This window comes from Astyanax mexicanus, unplaced genomic scaffold, assembly GCF_023375975.1.
Source record: "Astyanax mexicanus isolate ESR-SI-001 unplaced genomic scaffold, AstMex3_surface scaffold_47, whole genome shotgun sequence".
NCBI lineage: Eukaryota > Metazoa > Chordata > Actinopteri > Characiformes > Acestrorhamphidae > Astyanax > Astyanax mexicanus.
The window spans coordinates 835,001-858,657 of NW_026040057.1; the positions used below are offsets into that span (position 1 = coordinate 835,001).

General features: G+C 40.8%; 1 protein-coding gene across 4 annotated transcripts in view; it reads right to left on the reverse strand.

Annotated features, from left to right (window-relative positions):
* The window catches only part of LOC125780413 (PH and SEC7 domain-containing protein 1), a 70,384-nt gene that overhangs the window by 20,952 nt on the left and 25,775 nt on the right, over nt 1-23,657 (reverse strand). For all 4 annotated transcript variants that reach the window (XM_049473892.1, XM_049473893.1, XM_049473894.1 and 1 more), the window contains 2 exons: nt 19,224-19,267; nt 1,433-1,605 (listed from right to left, as the gene is read on the reverse strand). In XM_049473892.1, the coding sequence (XP_049329849.1) occupies nt 1,433-1,605; nt 19,224-19,267 (217 nt within the window). The remainder of the gene's footprint in view (nt 1-1,432; nt 1,606-19,223; nt 19,268-23,657) is intronic.

The window sequence follows — 23,657 nt, forward strand, 5'->3', positions numbered from 1 at the left end:
GTAGGGTAAGGGGTCTAAGTGAGGGGTAATTAAGATGAGGGGTGATGAGTAAAGGTTGAGGGGTAAGTAGAGTGAGAGGTAAGTAGTAAGGGGTGAGGGTGAGTAGTAAGGGAGAGGGGAAAGTAGGGTGAGAAGTAGTAGGTGAGCAGTAATAGGTGAGTGTGAGTAGTTAGGGGTGAGGGTGTGTAGTTGCGTTTGAGGGGTGAGTAGGGCTAGTAGTAAGGGCTGAGGGAGAATAGGGGTGAGGGGTAAGTAGGGTGAGGGGTGAGAAGTAGTAGGTGAGTAGTAAGGGGTGAGTGTGAGTAGTAAGGGGTGAGTGTGAGTAGTAAGGGGTATGTAGGGCGAGGGGAAAATAGGGTGAGGGGTGAGAAGTAGTAGGTGAGTAGTAAGGGGTGAGTGTGAGTAGTAAGGGGTGAGTGTGAGTAGTAAGGGGTATGTAGGGCGAGGGGAAAATAGGGTGAGGGGTGAGAAGTAGTAGGTGAGGAGTAAGGGGTGAGGGTGTGTAGTAAGGTTTGAGGGGTGAGTAGGGCTAGTAGTAAGGGCTGAGGGAGAATAGGGGTGAGGGGTAAGTAGGGTGAGAAGTAGTAGGTGAGTAGTAAGGGGTGAGGGTGAGTAGTAAGGGGTGAGGGTGAGTAGTAAGGGGTATGTAAGGCGAGGGGAAAATAGGGTGAGGGGTGAGAAGTAGTAGGTGAGTAGTAAGGGGTGAGGGTGAGTAGTAAGGGGTATGTAAGGCGAGGGGAAAGAAGTAGTAGGTGAGTAGTAAGGTGTAAGTGTGAGTAGTTAGGGGTGAGGGTGTGTAGTAAGGTTTAAGGGGTGAGTAGGGCTGGTAGTAAGGGCTGAGGGGTAAGTAGGGTGAGAAGTAGTAGGTGAGCAGTAATAGGTGAGTGTGAGTAGTAAGGGGTGAGGGTGTGTAGTAAGGGCTGAGGGAGAATATGGGTGAGGGGTAAGTAGGGTGAGGGGTGAGAAGTAGTAGGTGAGTAGTAAGGGGTGAGTGTGAGTAGTAAGGGGTGAGTGTGAGTAGTAAGGGGTATGTAAGGCGAGGGGAAAATAGGGTGAGGGGTGAGAAGTAGTAGGTGAGGAGTAAGGGGTGAGGGTGTGTAGTAAGGTTTGAGGGGTGAGTAGGGCTAGTAGTAAGGGCTGAGGGAGAATAGGGGTGAGGGGTAAGTAGGGTGAGAAGTAGTAGGTGAGTAGTAAGGGGTGAGGGTGAGTAGTAAGGGGTGAGGGTGAGTAGTAAGGGGTGAGGGTGAGTAGTAAGGGGTATGTAAGGCGAGGGGAAAATAGGGTGAGGGGTGAGAAGTAGTAGGTGAGTAGTAAGGTGTAAGTGTGAGTAGTTAGGGGTGAGGGTGTGTAGTAAGGTTTAAGGGGTGAGTAGGGCTGGTAGTAAGGGCTGAGGGGTAAGTAGGGTGAGGGGTGAGTAATGTGGGGTACGCACTCCGTTTGCCGTCACAGTCGGCGTGGACTTTGCGCACCAGGAAGCCGGTCTTGTAGAGCAGAGCGCCGGATGCAGGAACGATCCCACTGCCCGTTCTCTTCATCCCTCTGGAATTCGATTCCTCCCTCTGCTCTCCCAACTCAGAAAAAGACTTACGCAACTCCTCCTCATCACTGCAGAGAGAGAGAGAGAGAGAGAGAGGGTAAAAGGGAGAGGAAAAAAGAAAAAATTGAATGAAGCAAGGAGATAAAAAAGAAAATAGGTAGGTAAAATAGAAGATAAAAAAAGAACAAGAGAGCGCAGAGAGAAATGAGAGGTATGCAGTCGTATGCATGAAAAGCGAGTGGACAGGGAGAAAGAAACGAGGGAGAAAAAATAAAATCTGAAATATGATGATCTGATCTCAGTAGAAATGATATTAGCTCAGACACAAAAACCCATTTCTGAGTAAATGAAGCCCTCAGGACCATCAATCAGCAGCGGCTGCAATAATTACTGAAGCTCCGCCCCTTCCCCTCCTCCCCACACTCTGATCTGTGTGGTAATGGTGGGTGTGGAGCTGAGGGAGAAAGCAGGGGTGCTAATAATGATCACTGTTGACTCACTCTGTCACTCTCACTCATTTATTCTTTCACTCTCACTTTCTTTTTCTCACTCATTCTTTCTCTCATTCTCTGTCACTCTTTCCCGCTCTCTCTCTCTTCCTCACTCTCCAGAGGACTCCCCCACATCACACTCCCCCTCTCTTGTGTGTACCACATGTTCTGCTGATGTCATGTGAGACGGTAGATGTATGGTATCGAAACGTTTGTGGGGAACCATCACATACCTAATACCAGGCAAGAGCTAGAAGTGTATAAAGTTTTCTGGGATTATGGAGCTCCATCCAATACCAAAACTGGGATAAGATCCTGACCTCATAAAGGTTATGTTTGTGGCTGAATGCAGTTAAATCCTCACAGCAATGATCCACAAGCTGTGGGGAGATGTAAATGTATGAATGTTGCATGGTATACCGATACTAGAAAAGTATCTCAATACTCAATACGTCATTAAAACCAGTACAATACCCCATTTATTTACAATCTCTACTTTAACCCAACCAGCACCAGTCATCTTGTTTAACTAAAAAAACGTCCCCTTGTCGTCTTTTCAGTTTAATAACTTAAGAATGCCTCAACATATCACCATAAACAGCTCTGGAGAAAATTTTTAAATAATGTGTCTTTGATTTTACCAAATTGAAAACCACTGGAATATAATCAAGAGGAAGATAAATCGCAAGCCATCAAACCACCAAACTGAACTGTTTGAATTTTTGCACCAAGAGTGGCATTAAGTTATCTAAAAGCAGTGTGTAAGACTGGTGGAGGAGAACATGTCAAGATGCATGAAAAAAACTGTTATTATTCCACCAAATACTGATTTCTAATCTCTTAAAACTTAATGATAATGAACTAATGATCATCACTCTCTGATGAGGATCCGTGATTAATTCTTTGTGAAAAACAATCAATTATAATTTCAGTCACAAACACAGGTTCTGAAATATAATCCAGTGTCTGAGGTCTGATCTCTGTCAGAGGTCAGAGGTCAGAGCCTGATATCATTGTATGAGTTTCTCAAAGCATTCAAACCCGACACAGATCACATGATAATTCACAAAATATCAGTAAATTTTAACGTTTAAATGCAGCTTTTAAATGCCTTATTTGCTGGGTTCCTCTGCTTTTCATCAACTGAACGAAAACACTGAACAACGATTTTTCTTAAACTTCAAACATGGGTGCTTGTGGGGGTGGGCCTGATGACATCACTTACACTCTTTCTATTTTTCTAGGAACTCACAGCTTACAGACAAATTAGTTATCAAATAAATTCCATAAGCTTATGTTCCTACTTGAAATAAAGAATACACATCACACTGTTAAACTTTCCTGTCTTGGTCTTTTATTATTAATAAGAAAGAATACATTTTAGTTTTGTTTTGTTCTCTATTATTTCATTCATTTTTGATGATATTGTATTAGTATCGGTATTGAGATATTTAGGGAATTTTGGTATCACAACAAAAGTAAACTGTAGATCATGTAATTAGACTTCTTTATTCATCTAGTGCTCTGATCTTAGACAAAAACTGTTGGATGGTCAGATCTGGTCATGTTGGTCAGTTGTTTCACTTGTAAATGATATAGTGAACAGTGGAATGTCTGATTTTTAATAGTTTTTTTAAACCCCTTTTCAGACTTATCTGCATCTATACTCTTCTTTCTGTAGATCTCAGACAGCTCTCTGAATCTGGTCATGGTGATCAACAGCACACTGAACTAATGTCTGAGGTTTAAATAAGACCTGACTCCTCTCACATGTTCTACAGGACTGTGAGAGACAAATGGGACAAGAGAATAAGAGAACCATATTAAAGATGAAGACAGAGAACAAGAGAATAAAATCTTGGAAAAAAGGAGAAGAGGGAGAACGAAAGAAAAAAGAAGAGATGTGAGTCAGGGAGAGCAGCAGACCGTGCATAAAAGAAACAAAAGGAAAAAAGAGAGAGAGAGTATGTGAGATGGATAGTAAATGTTCCTGACTCTCTCTCTCTCTCTCTCTCTTTCTCTCGGTCAGGCCGCGTGATGTCTCTCTAGGGAGAAGCTGCCAGCCTGAGTCTCTGCCACAGGACCAGCCTGGAGTCCTCACCGCTACGGAGCCTCACACAGCCCAAACCTCCACTGTCCTTCTCCTCACCTCCTCCAGCCCCCAACACGACCTGTCAATTTATATCCACACACACCCATGCCTCTAATGGACGTCTGCAGAGGACAGAAGCATGCAGACAAAGTGGAAAAGCCACTAGAGTCTTAATCAAGAACATTAACATGAGAGCTCAGTTCTTCCCCAAAATAAAGTTCCTAGGCTGTTAAATTGTTTATTTTACTTTACTACTTTGAAATCTGATTTATTTTGTGTGTGTGCACTGTGGTGACCTCTGCACGGCCTTTAAAGGACACCTGGGGAAGTGAATAATAATAAATTAAAATATAAATAAATAATATATCTAGTCAGTATGTATAATATGGTTATTTTGATATTTGGTTGACTTGGTTAATGTTTTGTAATTTGATAAAGAAAAAATCTCTTTATACTGACACAAATGCAATGTGCTGTTTATATGAAATACACTGCTGAAATGATTCAACTTGTGTCAACACACTATTGCTTGATTTTTAATAAAATTTTCACATTCAGGAAATACACTAGTATTCTTTAAAAAGATCATTATACTTGATAAAAGTAATTATTAATAGAATCAATAAAGATATCCAAAATATCAAACACTGGATTCTGCAGATATCACCACACTAATGCCACACAGGTTCCAGGCAAACCTGGTTCAGATTCCCCCACATACATCCATGCCTAAGCAAACACTGGTAATTTATGCTGATGGTAAATAAACAGAAGAGTGTTACTGACCAAAATAAAAGCTTTTCAGGAGATAAATGTAAATATTTATAAGACACCAGAATTTGTATATTTATATGCCAATACCGCAGGAATGGGTATCCCAACATTAGCCGCCTCACAGCCTGTTTTTTGGAGTCAGCTTACTGCCTAAAATAGTTAATTTACTGTTAATATATAACTAATAATGTATTATTTTAATAAGAACAACAGTAATTTAACGCTCCAGCTAGAGCTTAGATTGGGCTAAAAAATCCAGCCTGTCATTACAAGCCCGGACCTGTTTTTAACCTCCTTTTTTTTCTAGCAATTACAGCAATAAAATTGAGCTTTTAACTAAATTTCCAGATAGTTGGAATGAGCAAAACCTGTTTTAATGTACAACTAAGTACAACTTTAAAATGCCTATTTCTTTTCTTAAAACAGTCTATAGTCCTATAACTATAGTCCTCTAGCTCTGTGACTGCTGCTGCTGTTAGCTTATAAGCTAACTAGCTCTGTTACTTACTGATTGGGCTGAAATACGAACTGTAGAGAGCGGTTTTATACGGTTAGTGAGGTTAAAACCCAGCCTGTAGCCTGTAGCTTGTGGCTGGGTTGTAACACTGAGTGGGGTTCTTACTGTTCACCGGTTTTACACACAGCACTGCTTAACTGCACAGCCATAAACTCCTGAATCGGATCGGCTAAATCAGAGAAATATCAGTCGATTACCGATATCGTATTTTGGCTGAGTCAGTTTTGCCCGTTATGTTTTTATTTACCTCCCAATGTGTTGCCTCAGGGCAACATCACGCGTTTAGATAACAAGCTTCTCAATTTTTTTATTGATATAACAGGAATCCTAAAACTCTAGATTTATGAAAGGTGGAACCGCAAGCAGGAATGCAAAATATTCGATCACACTAAGTGAGTAAACTTACGATTATTTTTTACATTTTTTTAGCATTACTGCCAACCCGTTTTTTTATAGAGGATAATGCAAAATTTTGAACTCTAAACATTGGTTGTACATTAAACATTAAAAATCTCTGTGCTTGAGACTTATACTCCAACTTAACCCTTGTAATATCAGAGAATCCAACATATAGAAGCCAGTTAAACCTGTTGCTTCAGCTCTAATATCCCAGGACAGCTGTTTGATGGCCAGGTGTTCACTTTCTAAATCCACTCAGCTGTTCTGCTGAAGCTATCCTGCCATCTTACAGCTCTGAGAGTGAGGGTCAGGAAAGCTAAAATGGACCTGAACCAAAGGCTGACCCTTCAGTGTCTCGCTCACAAGTGGGCAGTGAGAAAGTGGTCAATCACACACAAACACAACGGACTGACAGAGCATGTGCAGAAAACTTCAAGCCTGTTGCCTGGTAACTGCCAGCCTTAGATCACACAAAGGAAAAAACAGAGAGAAAGAAGAGAGAGAGAGAGATGGGGGTGGAGGGATGAAGAGTGAGAGAGAGGAGAGAATGAAAGAGAGAGAGAAAAGGGGGGGAGGGAGATTGAGAAGCAAGGAAATGGAGGGTGAGTGAAAGTAAAAGAGAGATAGGAGAGAGAGAGAAAGGGGGAGAGTGGACACAAGATGGGGAGTAAGGGAGAGAGAAAGACAGAGAGAATGGAAAGAAAGAAAGAAAGAAAGAAAGAGAAAGAACAGAGTGAGGGGGAATGAGGAAGCAATGGGGAGGGAGCAAAGGAGAGAGAAAAAGAGAAAGATGTGCAATGGAGAGAGTGAGGTAGAGAGAGAGAAAAATATTGAGGTAGCGAAAGAGAGAGAGACAGAGAGAGAGAAAGAGAGAGAGGGTGAGCAAGGGATGGAGTAAGCAAGGGAGAGCGAGAGGTAAAGAGTGAAAGAGGTAAAGAGAGAAAGAGAGAGTGATGCTGATCAGATATTTAATCCCTCATTATACTTCTAGAGATCAAAGATCCAATACAATCAAATGTGTGTGTGTGTGTGTGTGTGTGTGTACACTACTATATAGAAGAGCATAACTGTGTTTCTAACCCATCCCATCATGTGCCAATCCTTAGAGAGGGCGATCGAGAAGAAAGAGAAATGGAGGACAGAGAGAGAGAGAGAGAGAGAGAGAGAGACTGACCAGCGGAGGGCAGAGGGTGAAGTGTGTAATTATTGAGGAGCACAATGATTAGGCCTAAAGAACGGCATTCTGGGAGGAGAGCAGCAGCTAATGAGGACAGGAGGACTGCTTCAAACACATTTCATCACTTAACACACTTACTCTCTCTCTCTTCCTCTTTTTTCTCTCTCACTCCATCACTCACTCACTTCATCACTTACAAACAGCCTCATACATCAAACTAGCACTGCACCAAACACCATGTCTCAACTAGGGCTGCAGCTATTGAATATTTTAGTGATCAAGTTTTCTACTGAACATAGAGTAATTGAATAAAATATATACTTTTGTTTGGTTAAAATTATAAATACACAAAAGAAAATAAGACATTTTACTTCTAAATGAAATTCTAATTGGCTTCCTTTTTAGCTAAGAATGTACTTTCTTAAATGTACATGGTGCACAGCAACAAACTGTAACAAATAGCATCGTCACGATACCAAAATTATGATACAATATCTGCCTAAATATCTCAATACAGATACTGAAACTTGCATTAACAGAAAAAGTATATTTTAATCATATGGATAAATAGAGGTTAAAATGGTCTAATAAAACTAATGTAATACTGTAATTTATTACGTTAACCTACAGGTTATAACCGGAAGTGGTTTCAGGAAAAAAATGTCATACTACAGAAACAGATCTGCTGATATTTCATGAACCATCATGTGATCATCTGTGTGGTGTTTGGACGCTTTGAGGAACTTATACAATTGTATGAGCGTAGAAGCAACTCACTGAGTGAATTGGTTCACAAATGGAGTGCAAATTAGAATCAGTGATTCAAAACATTGTTTACAAGCCCATACGTTAATATCAGGCTCTGAGCTAGTGTAAACAGAGCCTTAAACATTAGATTTCACTTCAGAACAAGTGTTTATGACTGAAAACTGAGAAATAAAGCAGGAAATGAGTCGTTTGAAGTTCATTTAAAGGAAACTTTGAAGGAGCGATGGATTAATCACAGATCCTCACCGGGGAATATCGACGCTGTAGTTTTTAGAAATGGTAGGATTTCACTCAAGCTCTTTCTTGCCATATACAGTGGCATAAAAAAGTATTTGCCCCATTACAGATTTGTTTGTTTTTGCATTTTTGACATATTTACATTTTTCAGATTATCAACCAAACTTTAATATCACTTTAATATAACCTAAGAAATTATAAAAAAGCACTTTTAAAATGATGAGTTTTGATTTAAAGCATTTAAAACTCTAAAATGTTTTCATCAAACACAGTTACTGCCCCCTTGAAGGCACTTATAGGGCACCATATCACATCTAATCCTTCAGGAGAAACCTTTACAGCAACACATCCCATTTTTAATACTGGAAGGGGCACCATTTTCTGGAGTTGGCACTGAGTAGGCATTGAGTTGGCATTGAGGGCACTTCATAATGTGACTGTTTACTACTTGAAAAGCAGAAGGGCACCAATATATAGGAAGACAGTAGGATACATTATCAACATTTCTTGATCTAGGGGCACATCGCCATTATTTATTTCAAGGGACAGGCAAGCACTCAGCTCAAGTAATCAGTTTTTCCCCACAAGAAGGACAGCCAGTGGGGAACTTTGTCTTATTTTTGCCAATATAGGGGGTACTTTAGGGCTTGGATTTAACTTGTAATACCCTGCAATACCATAAACCCCCCACATTTGAAGGAAACTTTGAAGGAGCGATTATTAAAGTGTTTTCCACAATTAATTATTCATGAATCTTCACCAGAGAATGTTGACGCTGCAGTTTTTAGAGATTTCTCTCTAGCTCTTTCTAGCCATATACAGTGCTGTGAAAAAATATTTGGTCCTTACAGATTTATTTTGTCTTTGCATTTTTGTCATACTTACATCCGGCTTGAAGGACTCCTTTTTGCTTGTAACAGTGATGCCTCCCTTCCAGATGCACTGAACTCCTTCTACGCAAGGTTCGAAGCACAGAACTACACAACAGCAAGGAAGACTACACCTCCTCCAAACGACCAGGTACTGTGCCTGTCCTCAGCTGATGTGCGGAAAACTCTACCCAGAGTCAACCCACGGAAAGCCCCAGGACCAGACAGCATACCTGGCAGAGTGCTCAGAGGATGTGCAGAACAACTCACGGATGTTTTCACGGACATTTTCAACATCTCTCTGAGTACTGCAATCGTGCCGACGTGCTTCAAGACGACCACCATCGTCCCTGTGCCGAAGAAGTCTCAAGTGTCCTGCCTTAATGACTACCGTCCCATTGCACTTACTCCCATCATCATGAAGTGCTTTGAGAAGCTGGTCATGAGGCACATCAAACACCAGCTCCCCTCCTCACTGGACCCTCTGCAGTTTGCGTATCGTCTAAACAGATCAACAGACAATGCCATCTCTACTGCGCTCCACCTGGCTCTCACCCACCTGGACAACAAAGACTGCTATGTTCGAATGCTGTTCATCGACTTCAGTTCAGCATTCAACACCATCATCCCTCAGCATCTGATAGGAAAACTGAGCTTGCTGGGCCTGAACTCCTCCCTCTGCAACTGGGTTTTAGACTTCCTGACTGAGAGACCACAATCAGTCAGGATTGGAAACAACAGCTCCAGCACCACCATACTGAGCACCGGCGCCCCCCAGGGCTGTGTGCTCAGCCCACTGCTGTTCACTCTGCTGACTCATGACTGTACTGCAAAGTACAGCTCAAACCACATCATCAAGTTCGCTGATGACACAACTGTAGTTGGCCTCATCAGCAAGAACGACGAGTCAGCATACAGAGAGGAGGTGCAGTGGCTGACGGACTGGTGCAGAACCAACAACCTATCTCTAAACGTGGATAAAACCAAGGAGATGGTTGTTGACTTCAGGAGAGCTCCACGTGTCCACCACCCGCTGAACATCAACGGCTCTGCTGAGGAAATTGTGGATAACACCAAGTTCCTCGGTGTTCACATTGCAGAGAACCTCACCTGGTCCCTCAACACCAGCTCCATAACCAAGAAAGCCCAGCAGCACCTCTACTTCCTGCGGAGACTGAGGAAAGCACATCTCCCACCCCCCATCCTCACCATGTTCTACAGAGGGACTGTAGAGAGCATCCTGAGCACCTGCATTACCGTCTGGTTTGGGAATTGCAACACCTCAGACCGCAAGACCCTACAGCGGATAGTGCGGACAGCTGAGAAAATCATCGGAGTCTCTCTTCCCTCCATCGCCGAGATCTACACCACACGCTGCATCCGCAGCGCCACCAGCATTGTGGACGACCCCACCCATCCCTCACACGGACTCTTCGGTCTGATGCCGTCCGGCAGAAGATACAGGAGCATCCGAGCCTCCACTACTAGACTCTGCAACAGCTTCATCCACCAGGCAGTCAGACTTCTCAACGCACAGAGACAGAACTGAACCCCCACCCCACCCACCACTCACCCAACACACTCGCACAAAACTAAACTGTACACCCCCCCCTTTACACAAAAACTAAACTGTACACCCCCCCCCCTTTACACAAAACTAAACTGTACACCCGCCCCCCCCCCCCCCCCCTTTTACACTCACAAGAACTGAACTTCACCCACACACACACCCAGTCAGCACACAGAGGCTGACATGACTTTATTTGCTGCACTCTTAAAAACTATAAACTCTACCTCAGTAACTGCTGTGATTATATATGTTCTATATGTTACAGTATGTCACACATCTCTGCACCTTATCCCCACTATACACTTTATTATACTGTATCGGTACTGCACTGTCCTGTCTTTAAATTGTCTCGTCTTTTGTATTTATTGTATTTATTGTTATTTAGTGTTATAATTTTATAATTTTATGTTGCACTGTCGTCACTCCTGCACTTTATGTTGTCTATTGCTTGTTGTTCTATGTTGCACCATGGTTCCGGAGGAACGTAATTTCATCACACTGTGTACCTGTACTCAGATGTAATGACAATAAAAACCTCTTGACTTGACTACTTCAGATAATCGATCAAACATCACTTTAATATAACCTAACTAATTATCAAAAGCACTTTTTAAATGATGATTTCAAGGGCAAAAACAATCGTTGTCAAAAAGTGTTTGCCCCTTCCATCAATTAACTGTGATTAATCACACTTTTTGGAAAATTGAGTTCAATTTCACTACTAACCACTACCAGACCTGTAGAATCAAGAAATCACTTAAATAGAACCTGTCTGACAACATGAAGCAGATAAAAGACCTTAAAAACAACACATTACGTCTTGATCTGAAAAAATTCAAAAACAGATGAGAAAAAGTCATTGATCATCTGTCAGTCTGAAAAAGGATACAAAGTCACAGTAAAGCTATTATTTTCAAATGAAGAAAACATGGAACACTGGTGAACCTTCCCAAGAGTGGCCAACCTAACGAAATTACTTCAAAATGTAATGGACACCTCATTCAGGAGATCACAACACTCGCCTCAGTTAAGGTCAGTGTTAATTATTCAATTAATACGAAAGAGACTGGGTGAAAATGGTCTCCATTAGTAAATTTTGAGACAAGAAACACTGCTGAGCAAAAAGAACACAACGACCCGTCTTACATTTGCCATAAAAACATCTTGATGATTCCCAGGGTTTTGGGTGAATATTCTTTGGACTGACATGACAAAAGTGAAACTTTTTGGAAGGTGTGTGTCCCGTAACATCTGGTGTAAAACTAACACATAATTTCAGAAAAAGAACGTCATACTGAACTTGTATCTCTAGCTGTGATGCTAACAGCTGGTTTTGGCAGGGTTAGAGCAGTGATGCTAACAGACACAGCAGCCTGGCCTGGAAGGTATGAATTGGGTTAGCCATTATGCTAACAGCCAGTCCTGACAGGGTTATAGCCATAATGCTATCTAACAAAGCGGCCAGGCTCTGCAATATTGAAGCAGATGAAGAGGAGAATGGACACGTAGCTGAACTTGAAGCATTAGTTATGATACGAGATGTTGGTGCTCTACTGTGATATCTACTGTCATAAAATAAATAGTGCTTTATCAGAATGCTTGGTGAGTGTATGCATACACACACACACACAAACACACACACACACACACACACACAGTCACAGAAATTCCTCCAGTGACAGCCACAGGGCAGAACTGGGACTCTGTATCTGTATCACATTCATATAGGAAAAAAAGATCAATGAAATTCTGGCACAGTCTCAAGCAGGCGACCCAAATTCAATAAAACACAAAGCTCTTCCAGCCAAGCTTCTCCATACAACACACAGCCTCATTTAATCTGCTCACTGGCAGAAAACCACAGCACAACCACCACAGCTCAAACTACTATTACCCTAATGAACAAAAACACCAAAACAAGATACACTGGATGTCCAAATATTTGTGGACAAACATAAATTAATGGATTAGATTAAAGTGAGTTTTAAGCTCTGTGCTATCACTAACCACAATTTACATTGTTTTGTACCATCAAATACAGTTACTGACACCTTGATAAGGCACCATATCACATCTAATCCTTCAGGAGAAGCTTTTACAGCAACACATCCCATTTTCAATACTGGAAAGGGCACCCTTTGGGACACTCTCTGGAGTTGGCATAAAGGGCACTTCATAATCTCACTGTTTACTACTCGAAGAGCAGAACGGCACCAATATATGGGAAGCCACTAGGATACATTACCAACACTTCTTCATCTAGAGGAACAGCACCATCATTTGTTTCCCCATAAGAAGGATATCCGTTATTTTTGCCATGATTTGGGGCACCTTAGGGCTTGGATGTAATTGGGTATACGATACCATAAACCTCCCATTACCCCAAGTCCACCAGTGTTCTTGGAACAAACATATAAACATGAATCTATCTGGCACCATGCCTAATGTCAGGTGTTCAAAAGGCCCAGAACTGACTGTAGAGTTTAATCATTTATTAATATATTATTTGTTCTGTTTAATGTGAATATCTGTGGAAACCTAATGCCACTGGCTGAAGCTAGTCACATGTTGTTCTCTGATGTCATTTCCTGTAGGGAATTTTGCTGCCTCATGGCCAGCTACCTTAGTTTGCTCTGACTGTTGAACTCTGTTCAGCTGCTGTGCGTTATTGAGAAACCGTGAGTCAAGACCATTTATTTCAGTAGTATGTGTGATTAGTTATGTTTTAGTTTGTATAAGTAAGCAGACTTGTATTAGCTAAATGCATGTTTAGTTTCACATCTACACAGTTATATTTGGTAAATAGCTTTGTTAGTTCTTTGTATTATAATAGTTTGAAGACATTTATTTGATACCCTTTTGCTGTGCTATTGAGTGAAACTAGCAACAGTTACTCGCTGCGTCAGTTACTGAGAATGACCACTAGATGGCGCTTAAGTACTATCAGAGAACTGTGGTGCCATAGATAGGCCTAAGATACACCTTTAGAATTTTTAATGTAGTTTCTTTATCTCAGTTCATTAGTACCTGTATTGTTATTTACAGATTTATCTGTTTGTGTCTCCTAGACCACAGCCTGTACCCACACCTATGTCCCTGCCTGTAATAAAACTCTTGATCAAACTCTGGCTTTAGTGGTGTTCTGGCCGACACACCAGACTGAACACGGTGTACCACGCTACCAGAGCCAACAACAATACATTCACAGTGGTCTCCACTACATCAGGTGTTGCCTAGAGGGGTATAATGCTCCCAACACAGCGCTTCTCCACCAAAAGAACTTCCATCCAGGCTTAGACTAAGAGAAATGGATGGGTTCCTTTGACTGAGTCTTGGTTCTTCCTAAGGTTTCTTCCTCTTATTGTAAGGGAGTTTTTCTTTGCTACTGTTGTCACCACAATAACTGGCTTTTCTGTGGTGCTGCTCATAAAAGGCGTAGAATTGTTTTCTCTGTAAAGGTGCTTTCTGACAACTTAACACTGAATTGAATTGAATTATAAGAAACGTGGTGCTTTTCAGCAAACCAGCCCACATTTCTACCAGTTTTAGTGGAAACTTCAAAACGTCACATCAAACGTCATCAACAGAGGGCACAGTGGTGGTGAACTGAAGCGATTTTGCTCCTACACACACACACACACACACACACACACAGATATTGTCAAGGTTCACGCTAAAAAACCTAGAATTCTTCAAGCGTTACCGGTTCTGGAACCAACTTTTTTTGGTTAAACATGCAGCAAATGTTCAAAATTACGTTTGTGAACCAGAACAGTGCCAGTTTCGGTCAGTGGTAAAGCGCTTACTTTAAGCTGTGGAGCAATGGAACTGTGTTATCTGTTCAATCATTGTTTCATCTGAAACTAAAGATATTAAAAAGAGTTTATTCTGCTTTTGATGGAGTAACTGTCTCTACTGTCCAGGAAAGACTTTCTACTAGAATCTGAAGTATAGCTATGTTGGATGATCATCACCTTATCTAATGTCCAGCTCCCCAACTATCTTAAAAGTATTGGATGAAGCGAGGCAGAAAAGGTCCAGAGTGCAGAATCGCAATTAGACTGCAAATGCCTTATTTTGACAACATATGGAATTTAAATTTCACCACAGATGTAGGATTTTGCAAGCTGGGGGTCAGGGAACATGGCTGCAAGGACGACACTTGTGTTCTTGCTATACTTGAATTGATGAATTATGCCTCATTACAGTATGGACAACCTACAATACCTGCTTTTGGTGGAATGAAGCTTTTCACAGCCAACTGGTGGTGGTGTCTGAACTTGTAAGTCCGTGCTACAAGCAATGCAGGGATTAGCCTAGCCCCACTATGGCTAACTGCTGCTGCTTTGAGCCTCATAGTTCTTATAGAAAAAATATTTTTGCAGAATTGCCACATTGCCTCATTTTAGTTTTCAGCTGGCGCTAATCACCTACTAAATATATCCTTTTCCATCCACTTGACTGTTAATTTGCAGTTCTCCATTATTACATGTTTTTCAGCACACATTGACAACCAGAGAATGTTGAGATGCAGCTCGATGTGAGTCGTCTGTTGCTGACGTACTGCTGACGATTAGTTGGCTATTAATAAAATACAGGTCCTTCTCAAAAAATTAGCATATTGTGATAAAGGTCATTCTTTTCCATAATGAAATTATAAAAATTTAACTTTCATATATTTTAGATTCATTGCACACCAACTGAAATATTTCAGGTCTTTTATTGTTTCAATACTGATGATTTTGGCATACAGCTCATGAAAAGCAAAAATTCCAATCTCACAAAATTAGCATATCATTATAAGGTTCTCTAAACGAGCTATTATCCTAATCATCTGAATCAACAAATTAACTCTAAACACCTGCAAAAGATTCCTGAGGCTTTTAAAAACTTCCAGCCTGGTTCATTACTCAAAACCGCAATCATGGGTAAGACTGCCGACCTGACTGCTGTCCAGAAGGCCATCATTAACACCCTCAAGCAAGAGGGTAAGACACAGAAAGAGATTTCTGAACGAATAGTCTGTTCCCAGAGTGCTGTATCAAGGCACCTCAGTGGGAAGTCTGTGGGAAGGAAAAAGTGTGGCAGGAAACGCTGCAGAACGAGAAGAGGTGACCCTGAGGAAGATTGTGGAGAAGAGTCGATTCCAGACCTCAGGGGACCTGTGGAAGCAGTGGACTGAGTCTGGAGTAGAAACATCCAGAGCCACCGTGCACAGGCGTGTGCAGGACATGGGCTACAGGTGCCGCATTCCCCAGATCAAGCCTCTTTTGAACCAGAAACAGCGGCAGAAGCGCCTGACCTGGGCTACAGAGAAGCAGCACTGGACTGTTGATCAGTTTCTGCATGTCATTCAGAAATCCAGGTGCCAGAGTCTGGAGGAAGACTGGGGAGAAGGAAATACCAAAATGCCTGAAGTCCCGTGTCAAGTACCCACAGTCAGAGATGGTCTGGGGAGCCATGTCAGCTGCTGGTGTTGGTCCACTGTGTTTTATCAAGGGCAGGGTCAATGCAGCTAGCTATCAGGAGATTTTGGAGCACTTCATGCTTCCATCTGCTGAAAAGCCTTATGGAGATTTTTTCATTTTTCAGCAGGACCTGGCACCTGTTCACAGTGCTAAAACTACTGGGAAATGGTTTACTGACCGTGGTGTTACTGTGCTCGATTGGTCTGCTAACTCTCCTGACCTGAAGCCCATAGAGAATCTGTGGGATATTGTGAAGAGAAAGTTGAGAGACGCGAGACCTAACACTCTGGATGAGCTTAAGCTATCGAAGCATCCTGAGCCTCTATAACACCTCAGCAGTGCCACAGGCTGATTGTCTCCATGCCACGCCGCACTGAAGCAGTCATTTCTGCAAAAGGATTCCTCACCAAGTATTGAGTGCATAACTGAACATAATTATTTGAAGGTTGACTTTTTTTGTATAAAAAACACTTATTGGTCGGATGAAATATGCAAATTTTTTTAAGATTTTTGTTTTTTCTTTACTTTTTTGCCAAAATCATCAATATTAAAACAATAAAAGGCTTGACCTACTTCAGTTGTGTGTAATGAATCTAACATAGAAGGACCTGTTGTTTCTCATTAACTACACTGTTAATCAAACCAATACACACTATTAGATGTTTTATGGTAGTCCACTGTGCTGTCTCATCTGCATTAAATGCACTTTTTTTAAATGTAATACCTACAGCAAATTTAAAAGATTTAATGTAATTTAAGACATTTTAATACTTTAGGGACATGCAAGAATCCTGACTTCATGCATGGTGCAGTGAACTTTGCTGCATATCATTCAATTCAACAGGTTTCTTACACTTTCTATACTGAAATGTAACATTTGATCAATGTTCTATCACAATGTTGAGATTTTTCCTCTTTCAAACTTCGATTTTTATTACCCATTGCATACCCAAAACTCTGTTTCGTCTGGAAGATTCTTATTTGAATACACTGGCAAAGCTATTTTTTTCTTTTTGTGATATTACAAAATATATTATACGGCAAGAAAATATATCACAATGCGATACAATATCGATGCTCTGCTCAGCTCTACACGCGGGTAATCCTCCCGAGCAAATGTGTTTTACTGCGGCAGATTCTACTATATTACAGTCATGATGATAAACGAACACAACAGACCATTCTCCTGTTTAACAGCCCGTTTTATCTGTTAACCTTCCCGTCAGTACATCTCTCTCTCTCTCTCTCTCTCAGAGTCTCTCCCTCTATCTCTATTTCTAGCTCTACCAGAGTACTAAACCCCCAGCCTCAGAAACATGTGTCCCGCAGTCTCCCTCTCTCACTTTATCTGTAGTAACATTTACTGGTTCATCCAACATATTCCCATTTATTCCCTCATATATAATGCATGATATGCAGAGTGTAATCGCAGCAGCTCGTGTGCATTAAACAGCAGTGCTGCGAGAAGCTGCGAGTTACTGCGATGTGTTCTGCAGCAGGACTGGACTTTCTACTGCAGAGCAGTGTGTGTGTGTGTGATAGAGAGAGAGAGAGAGAGAGAGAGAGAGATAGAGCGGGCGAGGCAGCGAGGAGGAGGCTATTTTAAGACAGGTGGTAGGAGGACTGTAAGCACACCTTTACTCTGCTGGATGGAAGAAGGCCCCTTTAAAGAGTGTACTGATGTGCGCTTTCACGTGTTTACGTGTGGGTGTATGTGTGTGTGCGCGCAAAACTGTGTGTGTGTGTGTGTGTATGAGATGGTGAATTCAGATCAGCGAATGGAGAAGAGCTGCTGCTGCTCCTGTGGAGCGGTAGCCATGGAGGCGTAGCCATGGCAACAGTGCTAGGAAAGCCAGGGATTTTAATTGGTGACTGCGATGGCGAAGCGAGAATAGAAATCTTTGAAACAGTAACGCCCCTACGGCGTCGCCGTGGCGGCGGACGTCATCAATAAACACGACCCCACACACATGCTACTGCCATCATGTAACATGCCGTTCCCACCTTCAGACTGCACTGCTTTCGTCTGTAACCACTCTAAAGTCTGATTGTGACATCATAAAGCAAAGCTTCTGTTCACACCCCTTCCTATTATGACATCACAACAACAGAATAAACAAGAAGTGTGAATGAACTGCACCTACAGTATACTGTATTGCAATTCACCTCATTATGCTTATTTACTTTCAAGAGTTTGCTTTTTCAAAATTGTGTTCTAATTACCGATCAGGTCATATTAAATGGTGGTATAAAAAAGTTATTTTTCATGGTTTTCCTTTATAAATCATTGATTGCTCAGATCAGCAATTTCAGTTTCATACAGCAGATGAACAGTGAACAGTGAAATTAAGTGTAAAGGACTTACAGTAAGTGGGCAAAAATTCTATAAGCAAAATTAGGTAGGTGCACCCCACAGAAAAATGACATCAATATTTAGTATATCTTCCTTCCACAGAAATAACAGCCTCTAAACTCTTCCTATAGCTTCCAATCAGATCATTCTTCTTTACAAAGCATCTCCAGTTCAGTCAGGTTTAATTGTTTCTGATCATGAACAGCTGCTTTAAATCACACCACAGATTTACAATAATATTCAGGTCTGGAGACTGAGATGATCTGAGATGATCATTCCAGAATGCTGTTCTTGTTCCTCTGCATGAATGATTTAGTAGATTGTGAGCAGAGTTTAGTGTTTAGGGTCGTTGTCTTGTTGAAGTACACCTGTTAAAGGTATTCAAATAAAAAAAATGAAATAAAAAGAGTGCCACCTTCCAAAGAGGAGGTGTTTTAAAAAAAATAAAACTAAATTCCACCCAAACGTCCACTCATCTGCTCTTTATTTTAACAAACAATCTCATATCGCCTTGCTAACAGTACTGCAATATATTGCGATATATATTAAATTGTAAGCCGTGTACTATGATACAAATCACACCACCAATACTTGCCAACACAAATAGCCTTAGATGTCAATGAACGTATGAATGACAGAAAATTCAAGAAGAAATTTAGGTTGTTTCAGTGCATCTTGAGACAAACACAACATGCCCACCTTTTGATCCTTTTGTCTTATTACGACATCACAAAGCTGAGCTTTAATCCACACATTATGACATCGTAATAATGGAATGAATAATGAGGTGTGCATCGCCCCTACTGTAGCACAGAGGGATTGCCTCAGTGATGAGATAACTACGGCAATTTTTCACACTCCACAAATCCTCAGCGATGGTTTTTGTGTAGTCTAGGAAATCTAACAGGATCCATTTGCATCTCTTGTGATGAGCGTGTGGAGCAGAAAGAGGAGAAAAGCGATAGACTCACATCGTCCACTGAAGCTTCTCGTTCTTGATGGAGTTGTACAGGGCCTGCAGAGAAAGAGAGAGACAACACCGGTAATTAGCCACAAATACCCACAAGTACCCACGAGAGATCTCTCCATCACGACTGATGGCTCATATCCTCCGTCACCGTATGACAATAATGACGACTGTCTCCTCCACCTCATCCCACCCATACAGAGCACCATCATCCAGAGTACTGAACCACAAATAACCGCACACTCAGTCCCAGTTATCACAGTACTGAGTCAACAAAGCATCAGGGCCCAGTTCAGGGTTGGCACATGATAACAAAAGCTTTAGATTGATTTGTTATGGACCCACCCACTAGAAGGATTTGTGTCACTGCAGATCAGTACTGCTGCTTACTGCTGAAATAGGATAGAAAAATAGCACATTTAAAGGAGCAAAGCAGTGTGAGATGGACAAGCAGGTGTCAAACAGTTTGCAAAGAGTTAATGGTGCTTGAGTTCTACATCCCAGATCTACCTCCATCCTCAGTAGACCATAATGCATTTCCAGGTGTATCTCATGGTTTGTAAGTACTGTAGAATAAGCTGCATTCCCTTAAAATATACATCTGGTGTGAAATGGACTTGAACTTTTGTTGAATAGCCCACCTCCATTCACCCCCAGCTTTCTGAAATACAGAGCTTAAGAAGGTTGAATGAGGCTGGATTGAAGCTGAAAAATACATGTTTCTCTATGGGCCAGAAAGAGCTAAACTTTCCCCTCCACCCATTCTAGAGTAGTACCCAAACGTTGGTTCTTTTCCAGCAGAAAGATGAGCAGAAACTGGGTTAAAGGGAGATACTAGGCATTTATTATAGCCTGTATGGTCATGAAACAAAAATAAAACAAGTACCCGTGCTAAAACAACAAAAATGAGCGGCACCTGGGCAACTACACACCTACAACTACAATTCCCAGAATACATTGCGTTTCAAGAATGTGTCCAGCCAGATGCTGCAATATCTTTTTACTACGGAAAATGACAAAAATGAATGCACAGTGACTTAAATCTGATTACTGGATTGGAAATAGTAACATGTTGGATTACTCATTACCGATACCATCTATCCTAGCTTTTTTCTGTGTTTTGGTCGCTAAATTTTGAGCCTAAAAAACTTTCAGAAAAAAAAAACACTCTTCAAAGTGGAACTTTGTGAAAAATCTTGACGTCACAAGCCATGCATGTTTGTGGCTAAATCCCAAATACCTTCTTGCTCCCTATAAAGTGAACAACATAAAGCATTTAACTATAAAACTACAAATTCAAATGGATAAATATGAATAAAAAAACAAACAATGATCTGTTCAGACTGAGAAACCGTAATTTTCTACCTTTCTGATAGTATACTACTTAAAACATTAAAACTACACATTAAACTATAGTATATTGGTTATCATAATTTTAAAGTAGGAAAATACTAAAAGTACTGTGTTTCTTTGGTTGCTTGTTCCACCATCTTGCCAGTGATTCTCAGACCCCTCTGTTTGGAGTGTGCCTCTGAAAACCTAACATCTACTCTAACCCATCCCTCCAGCCTAACCAGAATCAGCCGAGAGTTCACAAAAAGGAGAATCTAATAATTCAGAATGTGCTGTTTATGACTACTTAAATAACGGGATTAATACTACTGTAATCCAATTGTGAACAGACTTTTGAGTGTATGCATGTAAACCAGTGGCGTGCAATGAATATAGAAGGTACCCCTTCTGCAAACCAAACCCATTCCTCCACCCAACCCCCCCCCCCAACCCCAACAAGCACGCTCACCTTCCCAAACCCCCCCAAGCAATCGACCCATAGATAACAACTACTATAACTACATATTCCCTGTCATGAGTTATATGAACCTAATACACATTAACAGCCCACAAATACAACAGCTACAAACTACAAAAGTATACAATAGACCACAACAACCCATGCTTAATGTTCCTACAAGTACAACCGTCTGACAACAGTACGCCAGAGCAGCCAAAACATTAAGTACACACAAAAACTCACCAGTCTGACTGCCTTTTATTGTGAATTAGTTTCACATTGAAGGACAGCCTTTAAAAAATCTATTTAATATGATGTGACACAATATCTGTCTGATTTGCAGCTGAAATAATCCAGCATGAGCGCCGTTTCACCACTAATCAGCACGTACCCCTTCAGAAGAGCGCTGAGAAGGGGTTAGACAGCCATGGCCCCGCCCCCGGAGCTAAAATCATGAATCTGATCGGTTAGATTGTCCTATGACTTTGCTAACAAACTACTACACCCTTCTTAAAATCAGCAGAAGGGTCACGCAGACACGTGAGCAGAAGCCATTTTAAAAAGCGGTCTGTACCGCTGTCAGATATAGCAACTGAAAAACAGACTAATGCTTTGAATTAGTTGCTGTTTTTTATTTTAGTTAATTTATAAAATAAGTCCATACACTCACAATAACTATAATATATATTTCCTGAATAAAAAATGTGTAATTATTTACATACACTTCTTATCACCCCTTCTCTGAGGGGTTAGAAGGGCCTCACTGCACACCACTGATGTAAACACACTCAGTGTGTCTCAGATTTTTATTACTGTCCATTTTTCCTGCTTCAAAAAATATCAGCTTCAAGAACTGGCTGTTCATTTGCCACTGAAACCAGACCATGACTGGTTATATTATTATACAGGTCAATGGTAGTCTTAATGTTATGGCTGATTGGTGTATCCTGGCTTAGATAATACAAAATAATGAAATCAAGGTCCCTCAATTAGTATCTCAAGGACGTCTGGGGCCCCTGGACCCATTTAGAAAGCAAGTATTACAGCAACATCTGCTGAACATCAGACCCAGGCGAGTCTTTTGTTTTCAGCATTAGTGTCAGCTGTTTGGGCCTGGAGTGACAGCTGGAATTTGACAGCTGTTGACAAGATGACAACGGTTCTAATCGGTGAGATGTTCAGCATTCAGAGCTGGAAATGTGAGTAAATGGGGGCGTTTTGCAGCTTTACGGAAACTGCATGATTTGCATTCACATAATTAACCCACAATTCATTCTGATCCATCAAATCATTACCAGATAAGTAAAGAAAGTACACTCTTCATACATATGTTTATGCCAGGTGTGGGTTTGAGGGGTATAAAGCCCCCCAGCACTGAGCTGTAGAGCAGTGAAAGAACTTTGTTCTCTTGAATAATAGAGCTCCAACTAATACTTTTGTAGAGTGGCATAAAGTTATCCAAAAGCAGTGTGTAAGACTGGTGGAGGAGAAGATGTCAAGAATTAAAACTGTGAAAAAAAATCAGGGTTTTCTTTGCATTATTTGAGGTCTGAAAGTTCTGCATCTTTTTTGTTATTTCAGTCATTTCTCATTTTCTGTAAATAAATGCTCTAAATGAGAATATTTTTATTTGTAATTTGGGAGAAATGTTGTCTGTAGTTTATAGAATAAAACAACAATGTTCATTTTACTCAAACATAAACCTATAAATAGCAAAATCAGAGAAACTGATTCAGAAACTGAAGCAGTCTCTTAATTTTTTCCAGAGCTGTATATACAGTGTATATAATGCAGCCAAACAAATCGCAAACACATTAATATCTGCGACAATCTCAGAGTGTCAGAGCCAAACTAAGCCTATAAATGATCTACTAGTGAATGTCATTTCAATATTAACACCCTTCCATCACCCGCCCACGCACCACAAACACAGGGACGTCCAAAACAGCCCATAATAAACCAAGAATGTTGTGGTGATCTATGTTTGAGTGTTTGGTTGTAGAAAAATGTGCCTTAAATGCATCGCTAAACATCTACCCATCTAATCATCAAACGTTACCTTAAACAGGTGAGACAAAGACAAAGATGTGATAAAAAAGAGAGATCATATGGTTAAGCTAAATGACAGAAATTAAAAGCAAAAAACTAAAAAAAATAGATGCAAACATAAAGAGATTAATTATATATGGTTGGTAAATATGTTACTTATTATTACAGTGGTATGAAAAGGTTTGAGCACCCCTGATCATTTTCATGACTTTCCTTTAAAAATCATTGGTTGTTTGAACACAGTAATATTTGAGAAGTGAAATGAAATTTATAGGATTTACAGAAAGTGTGCAATAATTATTTTAACTTAATTAGTCAGGTGCATACATTTGGGCACCCTTGTCGTTTTATTGATTTGAATACCTTTAGCACTAATTACTGGAACACTGGAAATTAAGTTTGGTAAGCTCATTGACCATTGACCTACATACACAGGTGAATCTAATTATGAGAAAGGATTAAGGAGCCAATTGCAAGTTTTTCTCCTCTTTGCATCTTATCTAAAGAGTGGCAACATGAAACAGTCAAAACACAACTCTCAAATGAACTTAAATCAAAGACTGTTTAACATCATAATTTAGAGAAAAGATACAAAAA